This window comes from Patiria miniata, unplaced genomic scaffold (assembly GCF_015706575.1).
Source record: "Patiria miniata isolate m_02_andy unplaced genomic scaffold, ASM1570657v1 HiC_scaffold_6, whole genome shotgun sequence".
Lineage (NCBI taxonomy): Eukaryota > Metazoa > Echinodermata > Asteroidea > Valvatida > Asterinidae > Patiria > Patiria miniata.
The window spans coordinates 15,079,619-15,090,486 of NW_024037073.1; the positions used below are offsets into that span (position 1 = coordinate 15,079,619).

A 10,868-nucleotide genomic window follows, 5' to 3' on the forward strand; every position below is an offset into this window, starting at 1 on the left:
AGTTCCTAAATCAATTGTCAACTTGCCTTTAAGGCATCATATAGGCAATGTGGGGGGGGGGGGGGTCACATGCCCCTAAACAACTGCCAGTGCCACCAAGGTGGCCCCCCCCCCTATAAAAAAAAATATGTTGCCGCTTGCCAAAGTGTCTTTTTAAAAAAAAAAAAATTTGAATAATTAAACAAGAGGCATGTAAAGGACTATTTTTTTTACTTCCCTTAACCGTACCGCTTGATGAAATGTGAATAAATTTGTAAGAAAAAGAGCGCCCTCTAGCGTCAACAGAGGTCTGACTTTTTAATTATAATTATTTTCTTCCAATTAAATAAAAATAAACAAAACGTTGGGTTAACTTAATGTTTTATTTAAACCGGAGAAAAGAAAAAAAATTCTATTTTGGACAATTTCGATACTGAAAATACAAATTTTGTTTGGGTTACTTTTTACCCAAATAAAGCACAACAGATATAACTGAATTGTCCGGCCACAAATAATTCAAAATGTTAACAGGTGCAGAGGGGGAGGGGACTTTTGTGAAGCATTCCATTTTAAGACAAGTGGCCAGGGCAGAAAATACACTAATTAGTACAAAATACACGTGTATTTGTTCCAATTGATGTTTGTTTAATGAAAAGTTAAATTTGTGTAAAAATTACTATTTTAAAGCTATAAATACAATCATCAAACCCTACAATCAATGGTTACAACAGAAACAAAAGGGTTTCATAAAATTATCGTTCTCTCTTTTAGGCTCCAAAGAGAATATATAATGAACAATTTTAAGTTAAGGATTGGAGTTTTGATAATATCCATTCTTAATCTTTATACTTGCATTGTACATGTATATCAGCAAGTTCCATAATACTTAAGTCTGAAAATAATTCAGCGGGCCCAGCCAGTGACACCCACATACAACCGTTTCTCCTCTGTTGCCTTTTTCCATTTGGAAAAAGTCACAGGAAAGCCATTGTGAACCTGATAAAAATGTCCACAGTCTCTGAAATTCCATGCAAAAGTTAATGTTCAGTGGTACATGCAAGTCTGAAATTGTTTAAGCAATTGTGTAACTTTTCAGACATTAATTCTGCCCCCCCCCAAAAAAAACCCCTGACATTTTAAGTCAAAATATACAGTGTAAGCACTTCTTTGGAATGTTGTACATGTACACAAGCAGCCACTGTAATTGACCCGGAGTCAACACGAAGGATGGAACTACCCTAGAAATTTGAAACCCAATCCACATATTGGGTCACAGCGGTGGAAGGCGAGGAAAGGACCAACCTGGTCTTCATATCAAAATGGGGATCTGAATGTGCTTTAAAGGGAATATACAACATTTGCAAACATCAAAAAATAAAACTACCAAGTTTTTACGAAATACCTTGCTACGATGTTAGTAAATGATAGTCTCAAGCATTTTGTAAAATTATGGCACCTGGTGTGAAGTCATTTTCAAGAAAATGGTATTTTTGTATACATTTCCAACGGTGGTCGGCCGACCAGCGTTGGAAAATCCTAACTATTTTTCAACTACTGCTCCAAATTAACCATATTTTCAGTCCAAATTTTGTTTGCTATTGGTAACATGTTTCATGAACGGGTGCAGGCCAGCTAGACTGGTTCCCGTACCTTACAATTTTCCATCATCTATAAATTGATCCATTTTATCTTTTGTGGAGTCAGGGAACCAGACTACTTAAACATTTTTGTTTTTCTTGGTTTTTCCAACCTTTTCGAACACAAAACTTCAAAAATGTCAGTGTAACAATATTTGATCTATATATACTAACCCCTCAAATAGTTCATTTCTGAAAATTACATCAAAAACCAATGATGTACATTCCCTTTAAAACAAGGAGTTGCAAAGATCTCCTTACAACTCATTTTGTGATATCCAGCAACAATTCATCCACTTGTTTTTCATCAAAGAAATAGCTTGATCTCATCCATTCATTATGAAAACTGACGTCATGACCTGTCCCAAGCAACCATACATGTACATGGACACAAGTATACAGGCATGACTGCACGTCATTGCTCAACATGATCAAGTGTTGCAACTAGTGGTGGGACTAAAATCTGGATTTGTTAAAATTCACTTTGAATTCCACTATACGGTTGGGAATCTTGCAAAACTTGGTGTTCGAAACCATCCTTACAAAATTGGAGCCTTCCATTTTTAATACTAACAATAATAATGTGGTGCTTATATAGCACTTTATACCTAAGGTGTCAAAGTGCTTTACCATTATCATCCCTGTTTATCAGGAATGAGACCACTTTTCTGCAGCAGCTCGAGATCAGCGCAATTTGGTCTCTACCTTCACAGGTACCCATTTATACTCCTGGGTGAAGAGAGGACAATTGTAGTAAAAGGCCTTGCACAAGAACACAAGCACCATGTTCCCCGTCAGGGTTCGAACCCATGGCTCATGAGTCGAACACCGTAACCATCCATTTTTTTAACATTACAACTCTGGAGGGTTCTTGTATTTACTGTTGAAAGCAAATTCCTGTTGATCCATATGGGGTCACCTCCTAAACAGTCTCTGAATAGCAATCTTGCATGCCGGCCACAAGAGGGCGGTATTTCTTCGGTACCATTCCCGGTTGTATAGCTTGAGTGTATGCCGGTTGTCTTGTAGGAATTCCCTGTAGAACTTGGCCATTTCATCTGCACTCAACACTCGCTTTGCCCCTAGGGTAAAAAAAAAAATTATTTTCAAAAAGTTGGAAATACATTGGACAGTTCAACAGTGCAATGAGAAAGTTGAGATTAACATTAAAATTTGAAAACATGGGCACACAAATTATAATGAGCAGTACACGAAATAGACTTTGGTTTTGGAAAGTGAAATTAGATGTAAAAGTGTGAGATTAAACTTTAACATGAACCCATTTAGTGCGTCTCATACACAAAATACCCCCAAAACTTTGGCTCTCTTATGCAAGCCAGATCAATAACTCATCAGTCACTGGACGGACCAAAAGCAAAAAGCAACTAAAAAAAAATACTTCTTACATTACTAGAGATAAGATGCTTGAAATAATGGCATAAATGTTGCGGTGCCTTCTTTTTAATAACATAATCACTTTAAGATTTATCACACTTAATACAGGATTTGTAAATTAAAAAAATGAAATTACCATCTTCATCCAAGAGGCCAACTCCTTTAGTGCCGAGTGCTTCTTTAACAAAACGTTCTTTGGCCTGCCAGAGAAAACGTAATGTATGAACATTAAATCTAGACTACATGTACATACATACTGATGATTCACTTGACACATACCACTGAAACCTTGTCTGGGTATTTGTGATGCTTATCATCAATGTTCAATAGACCATTCTGGATTTCCTCATAAGCCCCGCCCACTTTTCAAGTGGGCAGCAACACATGCGTTTATACCACCTCCTCCCCCCCCCCTCCACACACACACATACACACACAAGTGTGCACAGTCGTGTTTTACTATACGCCTGAGGACAACCTATTGTGTTTCCCTTTGTCCCTGTACTTCAACACTTTCCCATAGACTAAGCATGTAAACGTACGATCGAGGACAGTTTCGAACAAAAGCACCGTCGTTAGAGGACTGAAAGGATCTTTTGTTCTCCCTTTGTGTGTCTGTCCTCGAGCGTAATACAAGACACGAACGCCATGCCAAGTGCATGCACATAAGACTTTTGTCAGAAATTTGCTTGTATAGTAATGGCTTTGATTGGTAGAAACATCATGGGGCAGGGGTTAAAGGTACAGTATATCTTTGTAATTTGTGCATTTTTTTCGTTTGAAGCAACAAAGGTGCTCAAAAAACAAAAGAAGGGTGCTTAACAACTAATCTGATTAACTTTTAGCTCAGTGAATGCTGTATGTTGCGAGAAAATAATATGCTATGATCTCGATTTCAATTTAAAAGTTGCAGAGTCGTGTTTTGAATTGCGCCTGAAATCAGCATCCGGGAGACGTTCTCATTCAGCTGATTGCAGCTACCCGATGTAACGCACTGAACCAACAGAAAACTAGCAACTGCGCGCAGGTGCATCATGTCAACGCTTGGGCGCACCCATTCACGGCTTCGCCGAATTAAAAACGAACTGCTGACTGAAATTTCCCAAAAATGCATCTTCAGACGCATCTTTGGAAAAGACCTTCTTTTATTGTTTTCTTCAAAATGACAGCATGCCAGAAAGAATAATTTCACAGGGAGTTTACCGTGTTTTTGTGTGAAAAAGTTCTGCCAGGTAAGTGCATTCTATGTGCTCTTCTGTTGGTGCAGTTTGTGTGCATAATTTCACCCTCTGAAATCAGTGCTTCTTCCACCTGGCTTAAAAAGAAACTAAGCAGTTTTTATAATCATCCTTGTTTGGACATTTCTCAGTGAACAAAAAATCTGAAGTGCACCATTTGTCACGGAAACTGTCCAGTTCAATTTGATACCTCACTTGGGAACACTGTGTAAGAAATAACGAGAGCGCAAGCGCTGAAGCTCCTAAAACCCTAAAACTGCAATTTGCATTTAGCAAGATTTTCAATGGGCATTGCAACGCACAATTGGATGTGGATAACCCCATAAATGTGGCCAATTTACTGGACTACCTCCGTAAATAAAGGCCACACTTCCACCATGTACAAAAACATTTCGAACTTTGTCAAATTTTGATTTTCACATTTAGGCTTAGTTTGTAGGGTTTTTTTGCTTCAGAAGCATACTCACCCTCTTTATAGGCTAATCGGAAGGTGCTGCCTTTTTCAGATGTCTAATTTTCGTGAAATTTCATGTTGAAATTTTGATACGCAAACGTGTGCAAACGAATCTGGAAATTTCACGAAAAATAGACATCTGAAAAAGGAAGCACTTTCTGATTAGCCTATAAAGGGGGTGAGTATGCTTCTAAAGCAAAAATAAACTACAAACTAAGCCTAAATGTGAAAATCAAAATTTGACAAAGTTCGACATGTTTTTGTTCATGGTGGAAGTGTGGCCTTTATTTACGGAGATAGTCCTGTAAATTGGCCACATTTATGGGGCTATAGGACTAGTGGGGCCCGCATCACTCGTTAATTTTGTTCTCACCTCAATGAAGTTCTGGTTGTGCTTAGCCCAGAAGGCGTGGTTCCACTCGTAAATCTCTTCCCTCATCTCTCTGTGTTTCCTTTCCCCGACCGTTTCGTCCTGTGGCTGAGCGAAGCGGATTTGCCGAAGATTGGACCGCTTGTCGACCGGACCAATCCAGTCTCGGTCCGGGTGGTGCGGTGGCTCTGTCCTGTATTCCTGAGCTTTGGACTCATCCTGGGCGTTTTCAGTGCTGGCTGTTGAATCTGAAGAAAATAGCTGGAAAATAAAATTGTAACACGTTAGTTATTACATGTTTGGCTTATGGTAATGTAATGTGGATACATGTACTCCGGGGGATCCAGGGGGTGTGGTCATGCGCATTCCGTCCCCCCTCAGATCCCGGCCACTGAGTGACGGTTCATGCATAGAACAACTTAAAGGGAATATACATCATTTGCTTTTGCTGTAATTATCAGAAATGGATGGAATTGGGGGGTTAGAAATATATAGCAAATATAGTTACACTGACTATGTTGAGGTTTTGGGTTCGAAAATGCTATAAAAACCAAGAAAAACAATCATTTTCCTGTAGTCTGGTTCCCTGACTACATATAAGAAGAAACAGAGCAGTTTACATATATTGGTGAATTGTAAGGTCAGGGAACCAGTCTAGCTGGCTTGTACCCGTTCATAGGTGTGTAATCGATTGCAAACAAGTGCGATGGTCAATTGGGGCCAGTATTTGAAAAAAAGCCAGTTTTTTTCCAATGCTGGTCGGCCGACCAGCGTTGGAAATTGATAAAAAAATACCACTTTTCTTGAAAATGTCAGTATACCAGGTGCCATGATTTTACAGGATGCTTTACACTGTCATTCACTAACAGTCCAGCAAGGTATTTCAAAATGATTTGGTAGTTTTATTTTTTGATGTTTGCAAATGTTGTATTTTCCCTTTAAGGGGAAGTTTTTTAAAATAAATGTTTAGTGTCCTGTCCCCGCCCGCTTCCTTTTTGGAGGCCGCCTCTTTTTTTCTTTTTTTTTACCGAAAAAATGATAAATTTTCAACAGTGACATCATTTTGGCCTCTTTATCTGTTGCATCTAGCCCATCTAAAGCTGTTATGTCATTTCCTGAGTCCAATGGCAGCCATTTTAAAAAGGAGGGGGGAAAAAAGGGCCTCCCGCTTCCTTTTTTTCAAAAAGGCAGGCCGCTAATGACATTTGTTTTTATTATTTCGCCTAATGTGAACATACCCAAGAAATGTCATGACTAAGGGAATAACAGTGTGAGGAGCCGGTCTTCACTGCGTGATAATGACCGGGTGTGGGGGTGACCGCTGTTAATGGACCGAGACGAAGTCGAGGTCCATTAACAGCGGTCACCCCCACACCCGGTCATTATCACGCAGTGAAGACCAGATCCTCACACTGTTATTCCCATTAATAAATACCTTTATAACGAAATAAACAGTTAAAATGCTCCAATTTTGTGACTTTTTTCCGGCGATATTTCCAGACTTTTTTGTGTTCATGTTCATGGGCCATATTTTAGCTTAACAGCTATAACGACGTAAACTCAACAGAAACTGCTGCCGTAGCGAAACAAATTACAACAATGTTTTCATATCTTTACCTGATGGAGGAAGCTGAAATCTCGTTTACACATTCCTTGTGTCCGGAATTACAAAGATGCTTGGTTTAGGAAAGGTAAATATGTCGGTGGGTGAAGTGTTTCAAAGAAAATAAATCGTAGATCTACGCTTTCGTCGTAAACATCCTCAGTATATACTGCACTGCTGTACGATGTCGTACACGCACGCATCCCTAGCAACTGTGTTGCGTACGCGCGCGTCAGTCTCACGCGATGGGGGTTGAGCGCATGTGCAGTGCTCAATTGTTAAAAGCTACCGCAGGACTGTTACTATATTTTGACCAATCATTGGCTTGCATTGGGCTGAACGGGGCTTGATCAATGCTGGTTCAGGGGCCATTTATTCGCTTGATCTTTGAAGCCGGTCCATTATCACCGTTAATGACCGGCCACGTGATCGAGTCTCGACCAATCAGAAACCATCAACTCTCCAAGGTATTTATTAATATAGGTTAAAGGGTTTTGGAATTATCGGCTAATTATTTATTCATATGCACCAATGGTAATTCTGCTTTGTGTACACGACATATATATAGGTACATTCAGTTGTATTTTTCGCTGCGCGGTAACCATGGTCGGAATTTTTTCTTTTTGGTATCAAAAGATGCGCAAGACTCGAGGCTAAAAAGTCAGGAAAGCTCGGGTCGGCAAAATATTTTTTACCAAGGGTATCACGAAAAGAAAAATTGGTGGGGGAGTGGATCCCCCCCCCCCCCCTGCCCTCAGCTTAGGGCTTCCTCCATATGGGCTAAGTGGTCAAATACTCCTGTTAATTACCCTATCAAAGTATCATCTCAATGAAGGTCAGTCATTGCCAAAATTTTAAATGACATATGATAAATCTCGGACTAAGAAACATTTCCAATTAGCCTGTTATTAAGAAATACTTTAATTTTGGCAGTGGATATTTTGCCGGAGACGGCAAACCTTTAGTAAACGTTAGTTTGCCGGATATGCACTGAACATGCGCAGTTACTGTTTTTTTTTACTTAAACATTTTCCGGTGACAAATTTTAGTCTGGCTCCATGCCAATATTATCGTTGTAACCTCGTATTCACAAGATGGGATTCAGACCATTTTATAATTTCGGACTTTATTTCCCTTTAAAAAAAATCCTCCAGAGCCACAAATCTGAAAAACAAAATGTCATACTTTGCAATAAAATGTTTGAGACATGTTAAAATAATAAAAGAATAATATTCTTATTTATTTGGGGATGGGAATAAAAACCTTAAAAATGTGGCGGGGATCGGAATCGAACCCGAGTCATCCCGCTCACAAAACCACGCTTAACCACCATGACCACTACACCAAATGTGCTACACAACTTCTTCTTCCTTCTTGACTTAGTGCTGCCTTCATATGTTGAAGATAAACGCACTGCGGAAAGAAAGCAGAGCGGTTAGTTGGATTGCCGCTGGCAAACCTTTAGTAAACGTTAGTTTGCCGTCATTACCTCCGGCAAAATATCCACTAGGCACTATCTTTAATTTTTAAAAATGTTCTTGACTTCTGCAGTTCTGGTGGGAACTTCTGGTGGGAATTTAATACATCTTATAATTCAGCCCTATCTTAAAGAGTACAGCGCCCTCTGTTGATATGGATTGCCGCCGGCAAACCTTTAGTAAACGTTAGTTTGCCGTCATTACCTCCGGCAAAATATCCACTATCTTTAATTTTTAAAAATGTTCTTGACTCTCCATAGAGTTTGTACACAACCGCTCTACTTTCTTTCCCTGCACGATTACCCTACTAATGTACAAGATATAGATGAAGCCTAACTAACGTCACTCTCACCTGACATTGGGCTACAAGACTACATTGATATCTAGGCTTCAGGTGGAAATGAAAAGCTATTATTTCTTTAAAAATACAAACAGAACTTCTCCCCTTCCGTACGTGCAGCATGGCGCACACGTATGCGCGCGCGACGTCAGCGTGTACGTGTGTACTGCATGCATGCACAAATGGTACATGGCAACCTCGTTCCCAGGGTGTCGAACAGTACGCGCCCATCACTACCTGCTCTCTCACCCTGGTATTGGATCATTTGCATATGTGCACGATTTTTGCACACGTATGCAAATGAGGAATAGTGTGGTGCCTTGGATATGCTTTACATTAGCGTTTGTTTTTTGTATGCGGTGTCTGGGGTAAAAACAGAGTCAATTCGTCGCAGCACGAGCACGGCGTGAGTTACGAAAACACGATTTTTAAAAATTAAACAGTAGTAAGGAAGGCGGGGGTACGGGACCAAAATGGAAAAAATCTGCGGCGAGCCTGGGCACGCCGCTCTCGATTTTAAAAAAATAGGGGAATGCCCCGATCTCAATTAAAAAAAAAAAAAAAAAAAAAAAATAAAAAATCCGACGTCGGGTTTGGGAGAAAAAAAAAAATAAAAAAATAAAAAATCTGACGTCGGGTTTGGGAGAAAAAAAAAAAAAAAAAAAAATCTGACGTCGGGTTTGGGAGAAAAAAAAAAAAAAAAAAATCTGACGTCGGGTTTGGGAGCCAAAAAAAAATTAAAAATCTGTCGTCGCTAAAATGAGGTGAGTCTGATTGCTTATAAATCCAAAGTCTGACCTCCAAAAAAAATGAGAAAAAAAAAATATTATATTTCCTATAATAAATGGAGAGTAATATGTTCAGACCGACCGTCAAAGGATATTCTAAATGGAACAAAGCCACGCTGCGTGATTACGTGCAGCGGTATAATATACCGCACAATGAAAATGTTTTTTTTACTCGTAAAGTCTACATCGAGGGGATAAAACATTATGAAAGTAAATTTAAAAACTTGAGGAAAAAGAAACTTTATGAGCTCAAACAGATTGTAGACGAACAAAATCTAGAATACGTACCGACGGGTTATAAAGGACGATTTTTGAAAAAAGATTTAATCTCGGCGATTAAAACATACAGACAACCCGAATACTTTACAGAGTCAGCTTTTAGAGAAACGAGAAGGTTTAGAAATTACTACAGAAACTGGGAATTAAACCCCAGACTTTATAACCACGATTTAATCAAGTTTTTTGATTCGCACAAGGAACAAATAGTCAATAAAATCAAGTCTGAATTGAGAGAGCTGAGAGGTTTAAAAATGGAGCTCACAATCAAAATAAAATACGAAAAAACCAAACCGGATGGTACGATCGAAACGATCGAAGCTATTCATTATAGCAAGCCGAAAGCCGTTTTAAATCAAAGTCAAATAAAACAGGTTTTAAGAGAAGAGATCGAAGAGCTATTCAAAAAGGATGAAAGGTATACGAATCAAGGATCGGGTTGGGTTTTAAAAAAGATAATGGCGTTATACATCAACATCAACAGATATAATCCAGCGAGAGGTAGTTCTTACATAAACCTACCCGAACATCTTAAAATTAAACAGGCGATGATAAACATCAAAAACAAAGACGACGAGTGTTTGAGATGGTGTTTGAGAGCTGCTCTTGGGTTGTATACAGATAAAGTAAAAAATCAAATAAGAAATAATCCTAAATATAAAATTCATAAAGAAGAACCTGTTGTATACACCAAAGACGACGGACTCAGTTTTAAAGGCGTTGACTTTCCGACACCGGTCGATCAGATACCCAAGATAGAAAGACAAAATAATTTATCGATAAACGTATATGGTTATGAGGGTGAGATATATCCATTATACGTGTCTAAAAACTACGGGGCAAAAGAGATCGATCTGCTTTTGATTTCTAAAGGTGACAAGCATCACTATTGTTGGATAAAATATTTTACGAGGTTGATGTATGACGTTACGAAACATAAATGTAAGAAATATTTTTGTCGAAGATGTCTATGTCATTTTACCAATCAAAACAAATTAGACAGACATATCGCCGATTGTAAGGGTATAGATGCACATCCATCAAAGATTGTATTTCCTATGGGTAAACCAAAATACATAGACGGGCAACCAGGCGAAAGAGACGTACCGATATTAGAATTTAAAAACTATAGGCACAAACAAAAAGCACCATTTGTCATTTATGCTGACTTTGAATCCATACTACAAACAACAACAACACCCAAACAGACACTGACATCTAAACCTACTCACTCAGACAAAGAGACAAACACAAAAAAGATTAACGTTCACAAAGCTAGCGGTTATTCGCTAGTTGTCGTCCGATGCGAC

General features: G+C 38.9%; 1 protein-coding gene across 2 annotated transcripts; it reads right to left on the minus strand.

Moving 5' to 3' along the window:
* Positions 1-1,753: 1,753 nt before the first annotated feature.
* LOC119743458 (COA8 family protein CBG23705, mitochondrial-like) lies at positions 1,754-8,689 on the minus strand. 2 transcript variants are annotated; one of them, XM_038219867.1, is made up of 4 exons: positions 6,691-6,727; positions 5,077-5,334; positions 3,148-3,211; positions 1,754-2,698 (listed from the first exon to the last, which is right to left on the minus strand). In XM_038219867.1, the coding sequence occupies exons 1-4, from the start codon at positions 6,721-6,723 to the stop codon at positions 2,532-2,534; spliced, it is 522 nt and encodes a 173-aa protein (XP_038075795.1). In that variant the 5' UTR covers positions 6,724-6,727; the 3' UTR covers positions 1,754-2,531. The 2 variants fall into 2 exon arrangements, with proteins under 2 accessions (XP_038075795.1, XP_038075794.1); XM_038219866.1 differs by lacking the exon at positions 6,691-6,727 and adding an exon at positions 8,507-8,689 and having other exon boundaries at positions 1,755-2,698.
* Positions 8,690-10,868: the final 2,179 nt, after the last annotated feature.